Source organism: Dasypus novemcinctus, chromosome 5 (assembly GCF_030445035.2).
Source record: "Dasypus novemcinctus isolate mDasNov1 chromosome 5, mDasNov1.1.hap2, whole genome shotgun sequence".
Lineage (NCBI taxonomy): Eukaryota > Metazoa > Chordata > Mammalia > Cingulata > Dasypodidae > Dasypus > Dasypus novemcinctus.
Genome location: NC_080677.1, coordinates 108,756,592 through 108,778,148, shown reverse-complemented (window position 1 = coordinate 108,778,148; position 21,557 = coordinate 108,756,592). Strand labels below are relative to the sequence as shown.

Genomic DNA, 21,557 nt, shown 5'->3' with positions numbered 1-21,557 from the left:
ACTCTTTTTTCCTGTCTGCTCTTTTCTAGTCATACATCTGCCTTGAACATTGTTCCATTTACATATTAGATGGAAAAAAATGATGAATTGAGAATTATCTTCCTATTGACCTTTCTTGTTTTTAAGTCTTAAAAGATATATCAAGAAAACATAAAAAGGAAGTAAAGGTGACAAAGATATATCAGGAATGCACAAAAATTAAAATGGGAGTATTATCAAAGTAACTTTAAGGGAGATAGCATTAAATGGGACAAAAGGTCATTTTATTTATTTATTTTTATTTATCTATCTATTTTGCCTTCCCCCCCGTTGTCTGTTCTCTGTCCATTTGCTGTGTGTTCTTCTGCGTCCACTTGCATTCTTGTCATGCAGCAACAGGAAACTCTCTTTTTTGCTGCATCATCTTACTATGTCAGCTCTCCATGTGTGCGGTGCCACTCCTTTATTCATGCAAGGCGGCTCTCCCTGCATGGCACAGCACTCTTTGTGCATGGCAGCACTGCGTGTGGGCCAGCTTACCACATGGGTCAGGAGGCCCTGGGTATAGAACCCTGGATCTTCCATATGGTAGCAGATGCTATATCAATTGAGCCATAACTGCTTCCCCAAAAGGTCATTTTAAATTGATGAAAGAAATAATTGATAATGAAGATAATAACAACCAAGATCCTTATATGTTGAATAATATAGGATCTTAAGATGTAAAGTAAAATTCTTTATAAATACGAAGAGAAATTAATAAACACAAGTAGTGGGAGACTTTAGCATTATCAAGTTATGTCAAAGAAAGTTGGTAATAAATAAGGATAAAGATTTGAACATTAACACTTAATAAAACTATATCAATAAATATATTGAATGTTGTACTCTTCTTTTTTAAAACGTTCATGAATTTATACGTAACTTTTTCTGACCCAAACACAAATAAAACTAGAAATTAAAAATAAAGGTTTCAAAACCCTCCACCCTTAATTTAACAATTTAAAAAATACTCTCCTAGATAATTACTGAGTTAAATAAAAATTACAATTAAGAAAATGAAAATGCTTAAATAACAAAACTTAGGGATATAACAAAAGCTATACTTAGTGGCAAATTTTTAGCCTTATGTGCTTTCATTGTTATAAAAAAAGAGAATGAAAATAAATGTAGTTGGAATTCAACTCAAAGTTAGAAAACATACAGAACAGAAAGGAGATAGAATAATGATAGATACTTGCTACAATAGGATGAACTTTGAAAACATTATGCTAAGTAAATGTCACAGAAGACCAAATATTGTATGACCCCATTTATATGAAATGCCAGAATAGGCAAATCCATGTGGAGGGCAAAATGGGGATTGACTGCAGTGTTTTGGCTTTTTGTAGGGTGGGCTGAAATTTTCTAAAATTGGATCATGGTGATGGTTGTATAACCCTGTGAATATATTAAAAACAATGAATATACTTTAATTGGGTGTATTGAATGGTGTATTAGCAAAGGGGTGCTGATGCAAAATACCAGAATTGGTTGGTTTTTATAAAGGGTATTTATTTGGGGTAGGAGCTTACAGATACCAGACCATAAAGCATAAGTTACTTCCCTCACCAAAGTCTTATTTTCACGTGTTCGAGCAAGATGACTGCCGATGTCTGCAAGGATTCAGGCTTCCTGGGTTCCTCCGTTCCAAGGGCTTGCTTCTCTTTGGGTTCAGAGTTGCCCTCTTCCTGGGGCTTGTTTCTCTTTCCTCTACGAGCTTACTTCCCAGGGCTCTAGCTTAAGGCTTCAGTATCAAATTCCAGCATCAAAATTCTAACCTCAAAAACCCTCAACTCTGTCCTTTGCCATACCTTTTATCTGTGAGTCCCCACCCACCAAGGGGTAGGGACTTAGTGCCAAAACAACATGGCCCAGTCAAAGCCCTAATCATAACTTAGTCACGCCCAAGTACAGACCAGGTTACAAACATAATCCAGTACCTATTTTTGGAATTCATAACCATACCAAACCGCTACAAATTGTATGTAAGTTATATCTCAATAAAGCTGTTTTTAGAAAATAATTATAAAAGCAGGTATTAGTATGTTGGGATTTAAGAGCTTTTCTGCCTTAGGAGGGAAATCCAATAAAGTAGACAAATCTGTCAAATCAAATCAAGCAAAATAGGACACAGGCTTAAGGAGAAATTGAAAAAGGGGATTTGATTTAGTAAAAGATACAGAGTTGTTAAAAATGGAAGTGAATATTTTTATTTTTTGCTAATAGCCATGAAGTTTCATATCTCTAAGCTCCTAGTCATTATTTGTTACTCTATCTGCTCAAACATCCTTAATCTCAAACTTCCCTCGATTTTTTATATTTGTGGACTCACTTTACTCATTATCTCCTCCAGAAAGTTTGAGGAAGCAAATTGGGGTATATACTTTTCTTATATTCTGCATTGGCACTTAGCATGATCTTTTAAAATACTTGTTTAATTGTCTTCTTTGAGCACAAGGGTTATATATTTGTACTTATCTTGTTTCCTTAGTACAGTGTAGGGAATATAGATACTATGTAAGTGTTGGTTGAACCAAACTAATAATTTGGGAAAATTAATGAAATGAATACATAGTTTTGTGGAGAAATTGCCAAAATCGATTAAGAATTAGAAAACCTAAAAAAAATCAAGGAAGAAAATCTAAAAACTGCTAATCAAATACATCCCCAAAAGGCTTTAAGGCCCTAGAGTTTTACCATTGATTCCTTTCAAATTTTTAAGGAACAGTTACTTTTCTTTTTTAATTTTTTATTATGGAAATTTTCAAATATACACAAAAGTGATGAGACTAGTATAATGGCCTTCCATGTGTCTGTTACCCATCCTCAACAGTTATCAACACTTTGCTGGTGTATGAATAGTGGATTTTGATGCAGCTAAGCAACATGATAAAAGCATAAACTCTAGTTTATAAACTTTAGTCAGAAAACTATATTGAAATCCTATTATGATCTTAAGCAAGTTACCTAAACTCTCATAAATAAAATTAGTACTGTAATGTTATTTACTCATTATTGAAAGGATGATGTGAAATAATGTTTATTAAGAATAATTTGTACAGTATCTGACATATGTGTAGTAACTGCTTAATAAATGTTTAGTATTTATTGTAAACTACTACCAAATATGGGAAAAGATAGGAGCACTTCTTTTCACTCAGTTTATTTGATGATTTATAATGAAACTGTGAGAAAGCACAAAAAAAAAAACAGGACAATCTTATTTATGGATATAAATGTGAAAATTATAAAATAAATAACTTATAGTCCTATTCAGCATTTCTCACTTAGATAGAAAAGGGGTTTCAAATTCCTTTTCAAGTATATTTAAAAAAACGTAAAATCCCATGATTAACCTTTAGAACTATGTAGGTCCTCTATGAAAAAAATATATAATACAAACATTTCCAAGATGCATAAAAGATATTAAATGGGGAGGCATTTTCTTGGATGAAAAGATATTGTTATAAAGGTTTTCCTCCCATGTTAACCTATAAATTGTATTCAATTCCAGTCAATCCCAATGAGATTAGGGGAGGGGGTTATTGGGGAGGGGGTGCTCATTGATTTTTTTTTAAAATTAATCTAGACAAATAGATGAGCCAAGAAATATTTTATTGAGAGTTGGGGTACTTCCCCATAGATGTTAAATCTTAGGAATTAAAACGTTAGGCCTGGGAGCAGATGTGACTCAAGCAGTTGAGTGCCTGCCTCCCACATGGGAGTTCACAGGTTCTGTTCCTGGTGCCTCTTAAAGAAAAAAGTAACAAGCAAAAAAAAAAAAAAAAAAGGCCCCTTAAGCGAGAGTAGACCAATTAATCAAAGCAATAGCCCAAATAAAGTTATAGTATGTATAAAGATTAAATATGTTAATTAAAAAGAAATAAGTGATATGGAAGAGAAGTAACATTTTTATTTTCAAACATTAATTACATGACTTTTAAGATTTATATTTATTTAATTTTTTTATTTCTCTCCTCTTCCCTGCCCCACCCCCCCAGTCGTCTGCTCTCTGTGTCCATTTGCTTTGTGTTCTTCTGTGTCCACTTATATTCTTGTCAGCAGCACCGGGAATCTGTGTCTCTTTTTGTTGTGTCATCTTGCTGTGTCAGCTTTCCATGTGTGTGGCGCCACTCCTGGGCAGGCTGCACTTTTCTCACACTGGGCGGCTCTCCTTACGGGATGCATTCCTTGCACGTAGCGCTCCCCTACATGGGGGACACCTCTGCATGGCATGGCACTCCTTGCATGCATCAGCACTGCACGTGGGCCAGCTCCTCACGGGTCAGGAGGCCCTGGGTTTGAACCCTGGACCTCCCATGTGGTAGGCGGATGCTCTATCTGTTGAGCCAAATCCACTTCCCTTATATGACTTTTAAATCCTTAACTTATTACAAACTAATGTGAGTTGGTAGTGAAAAACTCCAGTTGAAAAAAGTTGTCATTGTACTTGAGTAAACAGGTAACAAAATGGGAAATGCCAGGGACCAATATTGTGTTTGTAAAGTGTTTGACTTCATAAATATAGGAAATGCATATTATATGTACTTTTTTTAGAATTTTATATATCATGTAAACATTTTAAAATAGTAGTGCTGATAGATATATGCCAAAATAGGCATCTCTGACTATACTCTTCTTATGGAAGTATAACTTGGCACATTTTCATTTGGTAGAATGGGAATATGTTTCTAAAATGTTCATATGCTGTGACCAAATAGTTTCAGTTTTAGGAATCTGCCCTAACGGAAGTCATCAGAAATTCAAGATTTATGTACAATATGTTCTTATTTTTTACAGTAGCCAAAAATTGCATACCATCTAAACATTCAGTGTAAGAGAATGTAAAATTATGGTATATTTATACAATGAAATATTATACGGCCAGTAAGAATCTTTGTAAAGGATTTTTGTAGGAAAATGCTTAGTTAACTAGAAAGTGATAAAGTTAAACAGTATTGTCTCCATTATTTTTTTAAAAGACATTGATATTGACATAGCTATGTACAATTTAAAGATTTGAAAATATATTAAATGTGAAAAAGGGATTATATTATCAATGGGTGGTGAGGTTATATGTATTACATTTTTCTTAATATTTTTTATTTTAACTATACATACGTTGCTTTTATAGTAAAAATAAATAAATAAATTTCAATTAAAGAAAAATAAAATAAAGTTATTTTATTTTATATAGTTGGCAAACCATAGTCCCTCTCCTTCTTGTCCATACCCTACCACTGTTGGACCAGTGGAAAGCACTGGATTGAGATCTCGCTACCGTTCTTCACCCACTGTCTATAACTCACCTACTGACAAAGAAGATTACATGACAGACCTACGAACTTTGGACACTTTTCTTAGAAATGAAGAAGAGAAACAGCATAGAGTAAAGCTGGGTATATATTTATTTTACTTAAATCTAATGCACATATTTTTGGTGACACTTTACATAATGCTTAACCTATTATCTTCATTACTTCGCTCTTTTTATGTAAGTCTTACCAATAGACTTTTCTATAGCTTAGAGAAATACATTTGTTTTATTTTACATGTAATATTCATTTTAATATACATTTTATGTAGTTAGAATTAAGTTCACTACATTTAGAAAGGGAAATATTGCTGAACTAATTGAAACATCTTTCACTTTTCATCTAAAATAAAAAATTTTTCATATAATGTAAATTACAGTTTCCATTTTATTTTATTTTATTTTATTTTTTTTTTAAAGATTTATTTATTTATTTATTTATTTAATTTCCCCCCCTCCCCTGGTTGTCTGTTCTTGGTGTCTATTTGTTGTGTCTTGTTTCTTTGTCTGCTTTTGTTTCTTTGTCCGCTTCTGTTGTCGTCAGCGGCACAGGAAGTGTGGGCGGCGCCATTCCTGGGCAGGCTGTACTTTCTTTTCACGCTGGGCGGCTTTCCTCACGGGCGCACTCCTTGCGCGTGGGGGCTCCCCCACGCGGGGGACACCCTTGTGTGGCACGGCACTCCTTGCGCGCATCAGCACTGCGCATGGCCAGCTCCACACGGGTCGAGGAGGCCCGGGGTTTGAACCGCGGACCTCCCATATGGTAGACGGACGCCCTAACCACTGGGCCAAAGTCCGTTTCCCTACAGTTTCCATTTTAAAGTGGCTATAAATTAATGCTTTTGAAGTAGTGCATAGCAAAGATTGTTCAAGTTATTGTTGTCGTTTCATACTTCCTTAAAGCCTATAGTTTACATTAAGAAACAGTGTTAGCAAATCTTAATCTATTTGAGGTAGCTTTGATTATTACAAAATCAATTACTTGAGACTAAATTATGTTATTGGACTGAGTAATGATTTTCCCCCCTCAGCACCTTAGAAGCGGAGTGGGTGTAGCTCAGTGGTTTGAGCACCGGCTTCCCTTGTATGAGGTTCTGGGGTCAATCTCTGGTATCTCCTATTAAAAAAAAAAAAAAGAAAGAAAGCACCTTAGGTGCTAAAGCATGACCATGGTGAGGAAGGCAGTTATCGGATCATGGCTTTTTGTGTCACTTGAAATCTCCAGTGATTTTTTTATTTAATTTTGCCTGGACGTGCCATGAATGTCAAAGAAACAAACATTATCTCTACTTGTTATCGTTGATATATGATTTTTTTCTTCTTTTTTAAAATTTTGACATATTTCAAAGTATAATACAAAGAACAACCCATGTGTTATACCTTCTGCATTTCTTTGCCATCCATATATTCTGATTTTTATTTCTTCTTTGACCCATGGGAGTTACTTAAAGGTATTATTTTTGATATTTAAAAGTGTTATTTTTGTTTCAAATATGTGAAGAGGCTTGGTTACCTTGTTTGTTCCTTCCTAATTTAATTATACTGTGGTTAGAGAGTCTGATCTCTATGGAGATCCCTATCAATTTTTTGGTTTTCTGTTTTGTTTTGTTTTGTTTTTGAGACTTGCTTTCAAGTCTGCTATATGGTCACTTTTGTATATGGTTCTTGGTACATTGAAAAGAATGCCTATTCTCTAATTATTGGACTCACATTTGTCCATTGAATCAAGCTTCTTGATGGTGTTCTTAAATTCTTTACTTGATTTATCAATTACTAAATAAGTGTGTTAATGAAGAAACAAAAGCTCCCACTAAATGTTTCTTCATAATTCTGTCAAATTTGCTAAATACTGATGAGATTTTTAAGTGCATATAAATTCAGTTATTGCATAATTCTGGTGAATTCCTCCTTTTATCTCTATGTAGGGATCCAATCTCTTAGACTTTTTACCTTAAAGTCTATTTTGTCTGAAATTAATACAGCTATAGTAATTTTCTTTTGGTTAGTGTTTGCCTAGTATATCTATGTCCATCCCAATACTTTTAACCTTCTTATGTTCTTGGAAGTATTTTGTACAGATTAATTAGTAAATAATAAGTACTTTATGAGAGGCTCCTTTGAGGGTTAGTTATCTGTTCCTCATCAAACTTTCACTTACTAGCTTTAATATCCTTTGAAGATTCTTTTCTAAATTAATTATTACCATGTTAGTTGTCATGGTACTTTTCTAATTCTGTCATTCTTTATGTATTTATCCCTTTTACATTTATTTGTTGATATCCTATTCTAGGATAGAGCTTTTTCTTCTCCCCTCATTTATGTCATTTATTGTCCCAGATTTGGCTAGTGGGAGCCTTTTTAAGCTGGCTCCTATGTTCTTTTACATGCCACCTTTTATTTTATTTTATTTTTAATTTTCTGGCATGACAAGATACTCCAGGTTCATCTTGTACTTTTCTCTGTCTTAGCATGGAGTCACTCTATTTCTCTGAGGAGCTCTGGTTCCTTTTAGTGGAGAATGATATTTAAAAATTAATATCTGAGCACTGGTACAGTGACAATGACACTGTGTCCCAATTAGAGCATAGTATCATTGCTTCGAAGCTCACTTGGGCAGCTGGGAAAATAAATACATACACAGAGAGATACAAGTACACATACATTTATATTTCTTCATCCATGTGTATATATTCAAAACTGTGAGTTTATACTTGTACCTCCAGTTCTAGTCCACCTACACAGGATTTATTCTAGCCCATCTTTCCATATTTGTAACTCCTTTGTCCAGTATTGAGAAAGCAGGGTCTTATAATCCTGAAGTTTTCACCTATATGTATAGTCCCCTTGTAAGTAACCAATCTTCTGGCCAAGTGGGCTATAGACTGTCCTTTTCTGATCTTCTCTTTGTCTTTGGTGTTCCGCAGTTTAACTGTGATGTGTATACATATGGATTTATGTTTTACTTTGTACTTCTATATTTTGTTTTCAATTTGATCCATTTTTAGGCATTTTTATCTGTGAATTTAACCTTTTCTTTCATTTTTTCTTTTATTTTTTTGTTGATCTGTATGAAAGTTGTAGATAGCATTCCATTTCACCCCTAAATATTTTAGCATGAATCTCCTAAGAACAAGGACATTTTCCTTTATAACTACAGTATGATTGTCATAAGTGGAATACTAATATTATTCATAGTCATATTTCCCCATTTGACCCAATAATGACTTTTATAGCTTGTTTTCTCTTTTACTGATCTGATGAAGGATCACACGTTGCATTAGTTGTCATGCTTCTTTGTCTTCTTTAATCTAGAATATTTGTGTAGTTTTGTTTTGTTACTTTTTTTGTCTTTGATGATATTGGCATTTTGAAGAAGTCAAGCAAGTTGTTTGCTGGTTGTCCCTCAATTTGGATTTGTCTGATTATTTCTTCATTAGTAGATTCAAGCTAAATATTTTTTTGTAAACAATACAACTTAGTTGGTGGTGTGTCCCTTTCAGTATATCGCATCAGGAGATACAAGATATAATTTTGTTCTATTATTGGTGTTAATTTGATCACTTGGTCAGGGTGATGGCAACCATATTTCTTCGTAATAGTGATTAATAATCTATAGTGTGATACTCTGAGACTTGCGAATATCCTGTGGCCCTCTAACCGCATTGTTTTTATCCATTATTGATCTTTGCCTGAAATGAGTTAATACAATGGTGGTTGCAAAATGGAGATTTTCTAATACTTTCAGTTGTTCAGCATTTGATAGTTTGGCCTTCCGTAAAGAAAAGTGTTTTGTTTTACCCCCTTCCTATAATTTGTTTTAGTCACTTTGGGCTTTCTTTAGCAGTGTCTAACTGTTCTTTAACTAACACTTTGAGTTTTTACTTTGTTACTGGTTTTTTTCAAAGTTTCATTTGATTCTTTTTCAAATATGCTTGTTTTCTTAGAGTATCTTCTTTTATTCTTAGGTTTTCAGTTCCTTTTTCCAGCTCAGTCATTTATAAACACATTTTTAAAAGTCTCTGTCCAATAGTTCAATTATCTTAAAATTCTTGGAGGTTAAATATTAACATTTTGTCTTGTTGACTCTTGTGTTAGAAGCTTGTTGCCTTGTGATATGTGTGTATTTTGTTATTTTTGGTAAACATGTCTTCATAGAGTTTTACCTCTGTGCTCTGTCTATCCTGGATAGAAACTCCTAGCATTTTTATATTTGCCTACGTAAGGTGCCTCAGGAGTATCATTGACTTAGAACTAATTTGAGTAATTTCTAGGCTTACAAGTTCCTGGATGTCATAGGTAGTGTAAATGAGCTCTCTAAACCCATGTGAAGATGGAGCTATAATTTCAAACCTAACAGCCTGATTGAGACAAACCTTCCTTACTACCTTCCACTGTTGGTAGACAGATTTTTTTTTTCTTACCTACTGAGACTGTGATTCTTTGTGATCCTAGCCCTATGTCTGGGATCAGGGAAGAACAACAAACCCAGTTCAACTCTCTACCTCTCCTGGGTCCAAGTCCTTATCTCTGGTTCTCACTTGGGTCCTGAAATCCAAGGTAATGAATTTCCCAAGGTTTGCAAAATTCTCCAGAGCAACTATAGCATCAGTGCACCAGATAGGCCACTCTGAATTTTCAATTTTCTCTTCATTTTTAGCCACTGGCTATTCTTCCTCTTTGTAAGCTCCACTATTTATTTAAATATGTTGGTTTTATTTAATAAGCACCTGTAGATATTTGTAGTGAGAAATGTTTTAGGTTATTTGTGCTGCCAGAATTACAAACCTCTATGTGCTTTGATTCTTCTCTGAGTTTCTCCAGCTACAGATTTTGCGCAGTTAGGTTGTTGTTGATTATCACAGAGAAGCCCCATTTTGTTGATATATATCTTTATTGGTACTTTGGCTAATGCATAACAGATATTAAAACCATGATCTAAAACCAATTTTCATTGAAACTTGTCTCAAGTTTAAGTTTTCTCTCAAAGCTTGATTATCATTCATAAAATTCATCAAAATGATTAGTAAAACTAGGACAATAACTTTGTGCTCTATCATGACCATGTCTCTTACATTTCTTCTATTCTCTATTAAGTCTTTTGTGCTGATTCAAAACTCCTTTTCTTGGCATTATTTTACTCCTGTAAGTCAATTTTGTCATAATTCTGACTTGGAAATTTAACTTCACACAAAGTGTGATAATCCTTTACTGTATATAACTATTTATTTTTATGCCAGCAGAAAGCATACTTTTATTCACCAAAGCTACTAGCTTTGACTGGCTAACTTAACAAGGTTTTAATGCTGCAAATTAAAATATTGCCACATATCTCTTTCATGATTTCTCCTTTGTGCCTGTAACATCAATAGAAAACCACTTTTAGTACTTTATAGTCACTTCTTTTAGAAATTCTGCTAAGATAAAAAAGAATCGATTTCCATTCATGATTTATGTGTGTAGATGTGAAGTATTGATAATTTTAATATCAGTTAAACTCTGAAAATTTTAAGCCATTCATAACTATCATAATTATCATTGAAAACTTGCTATATGCTAGGGAGAAAAAATGTTCCCTGTCTTCCAGGAGCTCAAATTCTATTTGGGAAAACACACAAACTATAGTCTTAAATTGTGATGAGTATTTTGGTAAGGCCTCTATAGGGGTAGATTCCTAAATGTAACTTTTTTACAATTTCTAAAAGTATCGCCAGCAGATAGTCTTCTAATATAATACAGAAATTACTATAAGCTATTAACTAGAACACATTATAGTACAGGGATAAGTAAATTTAACCTATAGGCTAGAGAGTAATTTGTTCATAGGAGGCTATAGTTATACCATTCAGGAGCTTGTAAAAATTCAAGCTAGAAACCTGCTTAGCATTTATTCCTGAAGAACTTTGTTTCTTGTTCTTGCTGAATGAATTGATATTTAATCACTACTAGTAATTCTCTTAAAAAAAAAAAAGCCAATATCTTGTTGAGGAAAAAGTGGACAATGAAATAAATTAAAGGAACAATGAAATGAATACTATTGCAGATTATTTCACATCTGGGAGAATAAAAGATTACTTTTACAACAAAAACAAACACACTTTCCACCATTTATAGTTCTTAGGGCAGTTGTATTGATACTGCTCAGTAAATGCTCTTTGTTTTTAACACTAGCAAGTCCATGTTCTCTAAAGAAAAGGATAACGTGAGAGGAGGGTAGGGAACAAACCCCCCTTAAGTCTTTGCCTTCTTATTCTTTGATTGTCATTGCCTAGGTACCTAGATACCCAGTGTTCATGTGTTAACTCTAGATATAAAAGTTACTGCAACAGACTGATATTCTTATATTAAATATTGTAGGGAGCCCAGATTCTACCTCTCCTTCCACCAGTCCTACTTTCTGGAACTACAGTCGTTCTGTGGGGGATTATGCACAAACTTTAAAGAAGTTTCAATATCAACTTGCCTGCAGATCTCAGGCCCCATGTGCTAACAAAGATGAAGCTGATCTCAGTTCTAAACAAGCTGCAGAAGAGGTAAGAGGAAAAATGACTATTAACATTTATCTTCTTCTTCTACTTCTGGAACATTTTTTCTGAACCCCACTTTTACTAGATAGAAACATAAATCTGGCTCATGTTAAATATTGGAAAGACTCCCATTTTATTTTGTGTACCTAATAGTGAGTTACATTTTACGTTTTAGTCTTTATGGCACATAGAAGACATGAGTATCCTGCCTAAAATATTTTTCTGCATTCGTTATAAAAAGGCTCTCAAGTCTAATTATATTTAGCCTATATAAGGCTTTTGCTTTCTTCCCCTCTCCCCCGCCATGGCTCCCTCATCTCTTTACTTGTTTTGCTCATTGTTCGTGCTAGTTGTCTGCAGATTGTGTTTTTGTCTTGTTTTGTGTGTGTAGCTTTTTTTGCTTTTCTGCTCATTGTCTGCTTATTGTCTGCTCATTGTCTGCTTGTTTGTTTTTGCCAGTTGTCTGCTAGTTGTTTGTCTTCTTTAGGAGGTGCTCAGAACTGAACCCAGGACCTCCCATGTGGGAGGCAGGCCCTCAACTGCTTGAACCACATTTGCTCCCAGACTCTTGCTTTTAAAATATGTTTGGATTAGAACATTTGGCAGTCTGTAACTTTATCAGTGTAATAACAAATACAGAATTTTAATTTTGTTCTGAAAGGCAAGAAGATTATCTTTTAACATACCAATAAAAGTTACTTTTAAAGATCTGTCTGTGCAAGAACAAAACAAAACAAAAATGTATCTGTACATCAACCATAATGGGTAATAAGAAAATTACTGCATATTAATCAGATGCATATTGATGTTTGTGAAGATATTTTTCAAGGTTCATCAAATATTTTTGAGGATAGGGCAAAGAATGACTGGTTTCTTTACATTTTTCCTTACTGTTTGTTCATTTTAAACATTTTTCGTAGGTTTGGGCAAGAGTGACTATGAATAGACAACTTCTTGATCATATGGATTCATGGACAGCTAAATTCAGAAATGTAAGTTCTGACATTACTCTTTGGACAATATTGGTGCTTCTTGATATGCAAAATATGTTATTCAAGTATTGATTGGTTATTTATTACTTAGAATATTGAAATTAATTAAAAATATAATGAGTAATGTACATATATAGGAATATAGAAGACATTTGCCCACTTTCATGGGATTTTTTTTCCTCCGTATTTAGTAAATCAGTGTGTTTTGAGAGGATAAAGGCACAGTGTGTTTAGTTATTAAGATCTTCCTTTCTTCCCTAACTTACCATTTTTTTTCCAAAGAGCTTTTTCTGTCAGAGGAAGTTAAGTGCCTAGTGCTGTGAAGGCAAACAGAGATGAGGTCCTTGTCCCCAGGAAACTTGAGATAAGATTGTATGTACTAGAAGATACTTCAGAATATATGTAATTTGTTTGATCTTTTAGAGGGACCCTCTAAAATTGGTCTAGAGGTTAGGAAGTTCTAACCTACAGAGTTAGTTAGTTTCCTGGATTTCAACCCTAATTCTCCCCTTCTCCGTAGTACCTATTTTTCTAGGTTCTTTGGGACAAATTGGCTCCCTGCTTCACTGCTTGTAGCGCCACTTAAATTCTAAGCTGCCCATTGCTCTGCTGTTTTGTCCTTCAGTACTCATCCATCCACTATATTATGTATTATAAATTTATGGAAATCATTTTACTTTTCCTTGTTTATGCCTTTACTTAATTGAAATAGGGTATCAAGAGAGAGAGATGAAAAATATAGTGTTCAACCTGTTTTCTTAAACCAAAAGCCTAGGTAGCTTTTTGAAAAAAAAGAAAAATTCCAGGACCTAACTCTATCTAGAACTACTTGATCAGAATTTCTGGGAGTAAGGCCCAAATTACCCCTTAGGTAATTTTGTTGCATTCAAAGTATGACTGGCAAGTAGGAGGCACTTAATGAATATGAGAAGAATAAATGAGTGAAAAGATGTCCTGGAAATGTACTCTTTTAAACTTTCCACCTATAGTCTTAGCTAATATAGTTAAAATAAAAAGTCTTGGTCATGAGTATTAGCTATTTAGAAGAAATATAAACATAATCCCTTTTCTGAATTCCTTAGCTTAACATACAGCATTTTGAAACTCAGAGTTTTTTGGAAATTTTCAAAACGTAATATGTGTGCCCCATATATTTTGTAACACCATCAGTGGGGTCTCAGGTAGCACCCAGTAAGCAATATGTTACTATTTCTGCAATAAAATATGAAAAGTCACCTAAACAGGATATAGGACTATAAATAACTCCATGTGAAATCAGCTCAGGTCTTGCCAACAAATCAAATTTTACTTGCTAAATGGGTTAAGAAAACTTTGTTTTTAGAAGTTTTGAGTTTAAACTTGCTTTTAAGAATTATGGGATTGTATTATATCTGAAACTTTTTTCAACCTTTTATGTTATAGTTAATCAGAAGTGGCAGTTGTTGCTACCATCACACATGAAACATACACAAACCAAACTGGATATTTCCTTGGGCAATATTTTCACATTGCAGAATTAGTTTGATATTAGCCATGGAAAACAGCTAGTTTGAAATTGTTTTTTTTTTTTTTTAATATATAATAATTTTATTTTTTAAAAGAAACTTAGATTACATAAATGTTACACAAAAAATACAGGGGATTCCCATATTCCCCACTCCCTAGCCTTCCCACATTTTTCTATATCAGCACCATCCTTCGTTAGTGTAGTACATTTGTCACAATTGATGTACACATCTTGGGACATTGCCACTAAGCAATGATTATAGTTGACATTGTAGTTTACATTCTCTCCCACACATTTTTGCAAGTTATTACATGGTGTACAATGGCCTGTATCTGTCGTTGACATGTCATTCAGGATAATTCCCAAGGCCCAAAAATGCTCCCAAATTACCCTTATTTTTCCCTCTCCCTCCCCTCAGAACCTCCAGTGGCCACTGCCTCCACATCCAACGATAAAAGTTCTTCCATTGCTAGGGTCACAAGTCTACAATAGAACACTGTAAGTCTACTCGAGTCCATCATCCATTCCCCAATCCTGAGGATTCTGTTATGGTGATACCCACTCCACCTCTAATTGAGAAGGGCTTAGGTCCCCTGGGGCAGATGCGATGGGCCTTTTTTGCTTGTAGTTGCAGACTTTATCTGTTTCTTGAGATGGTTGTTATCAATCACCTTCTCCTTGTTAGTTGTCCTGGGTGAGTCCAATGAACTGGAGAGTAGGTGTTGCAAGTCTGTTGAGATTCAGGGCCCAACTGGCACATGGACAGCCCGAAGATTTAAGTCTCTTGAACATATAACTATCTTCTCACATTTGAAATTCTTGTCCTGAGGTAATACATTAATATTCACAAACCATCTTCAAATATAAGAATTGTTTTCTGCATTGTTGAGGAATTGGATGAGCCTGCTAAAAGTTAATCATTTATTTTATTTTGAAAAACTATTTGTGATCACAAACCAATATAAATAGATATGTGAATACTTAGCCTAAAAATGTAAACTGACAATTTATCCTTTTAGCTAAGTATAATAATCATAGATAGAAAAATTTAGGAACATATAGCTAAAAGTTTTGTATTTTTTTCAGGAAAAAAATAGACACATATGGTTTAAGAATATAACTTAGTTAACTTACACTCCCATAGCACATTTACTTAACTTTCTCTAGACTCAGCTAGTTGCTACTTCCATTCTTTTTCACTATACTTTGACTGTTAATGCTTAAGTACAAGGCAATAAAGAAATTGTAAAAGAATTGCGTGTAAAAATGAAAATAATTATTTAAGAAATAACTTTGAAATTCTGTATGCAAACTCTATACCTCATTTCTTCCTAGTGGATTAATGAAACTATATTAGTGCCACTTGTACAAGAGATTGAATCTGTCAGCACACAGATGAGACGAATGGGTTGTCCAGAGCTACAAATAGGAGGTATGTGAAAATGGAGCCAAACATTTGAATTTATCTTCAGTAAATATGCCAAGTGGAAAACTCCTTCTTGTAAAGAACAGCTTCCTTTGTTATCTTGAGATAAAGAAAGAAAACTGTCTATGATAGCTTTTTTTTAATGTAACAGCTTCATCAAGATATAATTCACATATCATACAATTCACCCATTTGAAGTGTACAGTTTAGGGGTTTTGGTTGTGCAGACACCACCACAATCAATTTTAGAACACTTTCATAACCTCTAAAAGAAATCTTGTACCCTTTAACAGTGTCACCCACCCCCACCCAATGTCCTTATTCTCCCCAGCCCTAGGCAACTACCCGTCTATTTTCTTTTTTTTTTTTTTTAAGATTTATTTTTATTTATTTAATTCCCCTCCCCTCCCCCGGTTGTCTGTTTTCTGTGTCTTTTTGCTGCGTCTTGTTTCTTTGTCCGCTTCTGTTGTTGTCAGCGGCACGGGAAGTGTGGGCGGCGCCATTCCTCGGCAGGCTGCTCCCTCCTTCGCGCTGGGCAGCTCTCCTTATGGGTGCACTCCTTGCGCGTGGGGCTCCCCTATGTGGGGGACACCCCTGTGTGGCATGGCACTCCTTGCGCGCATCAGCACTGCTCATGGGCCAGCTCCACACGGGTCAAGGAGGTCCAGGGCTTGAACCGCGGACCTCCCATGTGGTAGACAGACGCCCTAACCACTGGGCCAAAGTCCGTTTCCCTACCCGTCTATTTTCTGTCCTTATAGATTGTCCTATTCTAGACTGGACATTTCATTAATGTTAGCTTCTGGCATTCAAAGAAATCTCTTGTCATTTCATTAGCTAGATACAAACTTAAGGAACAGAGAGCTCAGACACTAAATCTCAGTTAAATCCTTAATATATTAAAATGTATAGTATGCAACAAAAGATTACAAGACAAAGAAATAGGAAATGAGGGCCCATCCAGAAGAAACAATACAAAGATTTAGAATTCATCAAGAAAGAAGTCAAAACTTGGCCCACACAAGGCTTTAAAAAATGATCATCAGTATACTCAAAGAGATAAAAGAAAACATGAAGAAAGAACTACAGGATATCAGGAAAAAAATGAATGAACAATATGAAAATCTCAATAAAGAGATAGACATTTTTAAAAAGAACCAAACAGAAATACTGGTGTTGCTGATTACAATAACTAAAATTAAAAATTCCTCAGAAGGTTTCAGCAACCGATTGGGGCTGGCAGAAGAAAAATCAGTGACCTGAGAAGAGAAGGAAGAAACTGGCAGGTACTGCCATATGCCTTGCCATGTGGCAGAGAAGACTGGCAACCAGTCTTCAGGAAGAAAGCATCACTTGATGATGCCTTGATTTGGACATTTTTCTTAGTGTTTTTCTTTAGCCTCACTCTAAAATTAAGAAAGTAACTCTGTATCCCAGCTTGGAGTTTTCTTTGGTATTTCTCTGTAAGGCCCTTTCTCAACTATCAGCTCTTCTACTCTTGTCAGACTACTGAAAGAATAACTATGTTCTGAGAACAGTTCTTTCTCAGAATTTCTCTCTCTTTTGATGTAGCAACAACTAAATATTTTGGTCAGATAGGAAACATTCCAGGTGAGGATAGTAGCTATCCTGTCTCTTTTGGGAGTGTAAGCTACTCTTGATATAAATTAATAAACTCACCCCTAAATCTACACATTTTCCACTGAGGTGGTATAAGGTGGTGAGTGACCAGTAAGAGGGCGTCTATCAGCTTTGATATGTTACCAACAACTTTGGACTCAAAACTTTCTGCTGAAGACTTTGGGCCAGTTACCAATTAATAACAGTTATCTCCAATCGAGAATATATTTCTTGACCTAATGTAAATGCATCCACCTGAAACTTCAAATGATATTTTAGAACAAAATGGATATTTGCATAGAAAATGTTTTTCTAAACTGCAAATGATTTCGATTCTCTTCAAGGTTAGCTCCCACTTAGGTTTTAGTTCCAGGATGGAGTGTCGAATGCTACAGTAGATAAAGTATAATGGACAGTAAAAGTGAAATTTTTATATGAAAAAAAAAATCAATGAACTCTTAAGATATGACAGTTGAAAGGATTCAGAATGAGGAGCAGAAAGAAAAATAATGAAAAAAAGCGAACCAAACCTAAGAGAACTATGGAACACCACCAAGTGTACCAGTGTAAGTATTATGGAACTTGAAGAAAGAAAAGGGCAGAACGAATATTCAAAGAAATAATGGCAGAAAACTTGCCAATTTTAACAAAAGACCTGAATATACACATTCATGAATCCCACCTAACCCCAGACAGGATAAATGTGAAGAGAATGATACCCAAACACAGAGTAGTCAGATTGTTGAACGCCATGAACAAGGAGAGAGTTCTAAAAGCCGCAAGAAAAAAGCAACATGTTACATATAAGGGTATCTCAGTTAGATTGTCATTTTCTCATCAGAAACCATTAATACAAGAAGGCAGTGGCACAAAATATTTAAAGTGCTGAAAGAAAACAGTTGCCAACCAATAATTTTATATCTGGCTAGGCTGTCTTTTAAAAATAGGGAAAGATTAAGACATTCCCAGATAACCTAAGTGGAGTGAGTTATCACTACTAGACCTGCCCATAAAGCAATGCTAAAGGGCATTCTTCAGACTGAAAGGAAAGGACATAACAACAGATTGAAGCAACATAAAGAAGTAAAGATCTCCAGTAAAGGTAACCATATGGGTAATTTTAAATGCCAGTAATACTGTATTGTATTTTTTGATGTGTAGCCTCACCTTTTACAGGTCCTAAAATGCAAATGCATAAAAACTAATGAATGTACTGGAAGTTCCAGCCAAAGCAAGTAGGCAAGTAGAAGAAATAAAAGGCATCCAAATTGGAAAGGAAAACATAAACTTTCCCTTTTGCAGTTCCCATGGTCCCATATACTGAAAATCTACAACATAACTGCTAGAGCTAATAAAAGACTTAAGCAAAATAGTGGGGAACAAGATCAACACCAAAAAAATCAGTAGTGCTTCTGTACACTAGTAATGAACAATCTGAAGAGGATATCAAGAAAACAATTCCATTTAAATGCCACAGCTACTAAAGAAATCAAGTAACTAGGAATACATTTTTCCAAGGATGTAAAGGATTTGTACATGGAAAACTACAAAGCATTGCTTAAAGAAATCCTTAATAAATGAAAGTACATTCCAGGTTCATGGCTTAGTGCTGCATTCAGCTCACAATAGGTTGGCTTGAAGGGAATACAACACAGAAATAAAGGTAGAGACACAAAAGAGGAGACAAACCTGGGACCAGGGGACTCACAGCCTCTGGAACTGAGAGCCTCAACCCTAGTTTTCCCATCACATTTATTAGGAAACTACCAAGCAGCTGTTTGTTATCTGAACTGCAACATCATTTACAATAACAGGGAACAACTGCAACATCTAACAACTGCTACATTTAGCAGGTGTAACATTTACAATAACAGATAAGCCAGTGTCCCACAACTTAGGAGACTAAATTTGTTGAGATGTTAATTCTATCCAAAATGATTTACAGATTCAATACAATCATAATTCCAACAACCTTCTTTGCAGAAATGGAAAAACCAATCATCAAATTTATATGGAAAGATAAGAGGGCCAGAATAGGCAAAAATATCTTTAAAAAGAAGAGCAAAGTGGGAGGGCTTTTATTTCCCAAGTTTTGAACTTACTACAAAGCCACAGTAATCAAACAGCATGGTACTGGCACAAGGCAGACATGTAGACCAATGGAATCAAAAGAAGTGTTCAGAAATCAGCTTTCACACTTATGGCCAACTAATTTCTTAAAAGTGCCAATTCCACTCAATTGGAAAGGAATAATCCCTTCAAACAAATGGTGCTGGAAAAACTGGATCTCCATTTGCAAAAGAACGGCAGCAGGGGAAGCGGACTTGGCCCAGTGGTTAGGGTGTCCGTCTACCACATGGGAGGTCTGCAGTTCAAACCCCAGGCCTCCTTGACCCATGTGGAGCTGGCCCACGTGCAGTGCTGATGCGCCCAAGGAGTGCCGTGCCACGCAGGGGTGTCCCAACGTAGGGGATCCCCACCCACAAGGAGTGCACCCCGTAAGGAGAGCCATCCAGCGCAAAAAGAAAGTTCAGCCTTCCCAGGAATGGTGCTGCACACACGGAGAGCTCACACAGCAAGATGACACAACAAAAAGAAACACAGATTCCCATGCCGCTGATAACGACCGAAGCGGACAAAGAAGAACACGCAGCAAAAATAAACACAGAGAAAAGACAACTGGGGGGTGGGGGGAAGGGGAGAGAAAAAATAAAATAAAAAATAAAAAAAAAGAAAGGTGGCGGACTCCTACCTCACACCACATGCAAAAATTAATTCAAAATGCATCAAAGACCTAAATATAAGAACCAAAACTATGAAAGCCCTGGAAGGAAGCATAGGGAAACATCTTTAGGACCTTGTGTTAGGCAGTGGTTTCTTTGACTTTATACCAAAAGTACAACCAATAACAAAAAATAGATAAGTGGACTTGATAAAATAAGGAACTTTCGTGCGTCAAAGCACTTTATCATGAAAGTAAAAAGACATCCTATAGAATGAGAGAAAATATTTGGAAACCACTTAATCCAATAAATGTTTAAGAGGCAGAACCAATAAAGAAAGCCTACAGTTTAGCAACCCAATCAGAAAATTGCAAAAGATTTGAATAGACATTTTTCCAAAGACGATATGCAAATGGCCAGTAAGTACATGCAAAGATGGTCAGCATCCTTAGCCATTAGGCAAATGTGAATTGAAACCACGATAAGATATCATTTCATACCCAATAGAATTGCTACTATTCAAAAAATGGAAAATAAATGTTGGAAAGGATGTAGAGAAAATGCGCAGCCACTGTCAAAAACCATTTGGTGTTCTTTATAGAATTACCGTATTACCTAGCAGTTCTGCTTCTTGGAATGTATCCAGAGGATTTGAAAGCAGGGACTCAAACATATCTTTGCACACTGGTGTTCATAGTGGCATTGTTCACAGTTGCCAAAAGATGGAAGCAACCCAAGTGTACATCAACAAGTGTAAGGATAAAGAAAATGTGTTATATATATACAATGGAATATTATTTGGGCAGAAAAAGGAATGAAGTTTTGATACATGCAACAACATGGATGAACTCTGACAACATAATTGAGTGAACTAAGCAAGACGCAAGAAGATAAATACTGTATGATCCCATTTATATGAAGTATTAGAATATACAAATTCATAGAGTCAAACTAGAGTGGAGGTTATCAGTGGTAGGGTTGTGGATAGGGAATGGGAAATTAATGCTTTATTGATACAGAATTTCTATTTGGGATGATGAGATAGTTTAAGTAAGGGATGGTAGTATTGGTCGTATAATGTATCACACTAATACAAAGTATTAATAGTAGAGAAGACTATATCAATGGAAACTGTATTTTCCACATGATATTTCTATAAACCTATACTTTAATTTAAAAAAAGTAAAAGTAATCAGTAGTTATAAAGAGCAAAACAGTGGTGCCTCGGGTCTCAAGTAGGGAGGATTGACTATTGATTAGAAGAGAACACAAGAGGAATTTTGGGGATGATGGAAATTATAATTGTGGTGTAGGCTACATGGGTGAATTCATTTGTAAAACTCATCAATCTGTATACTTAAAATGAGTATAAAGTTTTGTTTTATGTAAATGAAATCTCAATAAAATGTATTTTTTAATGTGCAATTAAA

At 35.0% G+C, this 21,557-nt stretch overlaps 1 protein-coding gene across 2 annotated transcripts in view; it reads left to right on the top strand.

The window, feature by feature from the left end:
• The window catches only part of TMEM209 (transmembrane protein 209), a 54,492-nt gene that overhangs the window by 6,102 nt on the left and 26,833 nt on the right, over positions 1–21,557 (top strand). For both annotated transcript variants that reach the window (XM_058297354.2, XM_004463248.3), the window contains exons 6-9: positions 5,219–5,420; positions 11,690–11,865; positions 12,780–12,851; positions 15,694–15,790. In XM_058297354.2, coding sequence (XP_058153337.1) covers positions 5,219–5,420; positions 11,690–11,865; positions 12,780–12,851; positions 15,694–15,790 — 547 coding nt within the window. The remainder of the gene's footprint in view (positions 1–5,218; positions 5,421–11,689; positions 11,866–12,779; positions 12,852–15,693; positions 15,791–21,557) is intronic.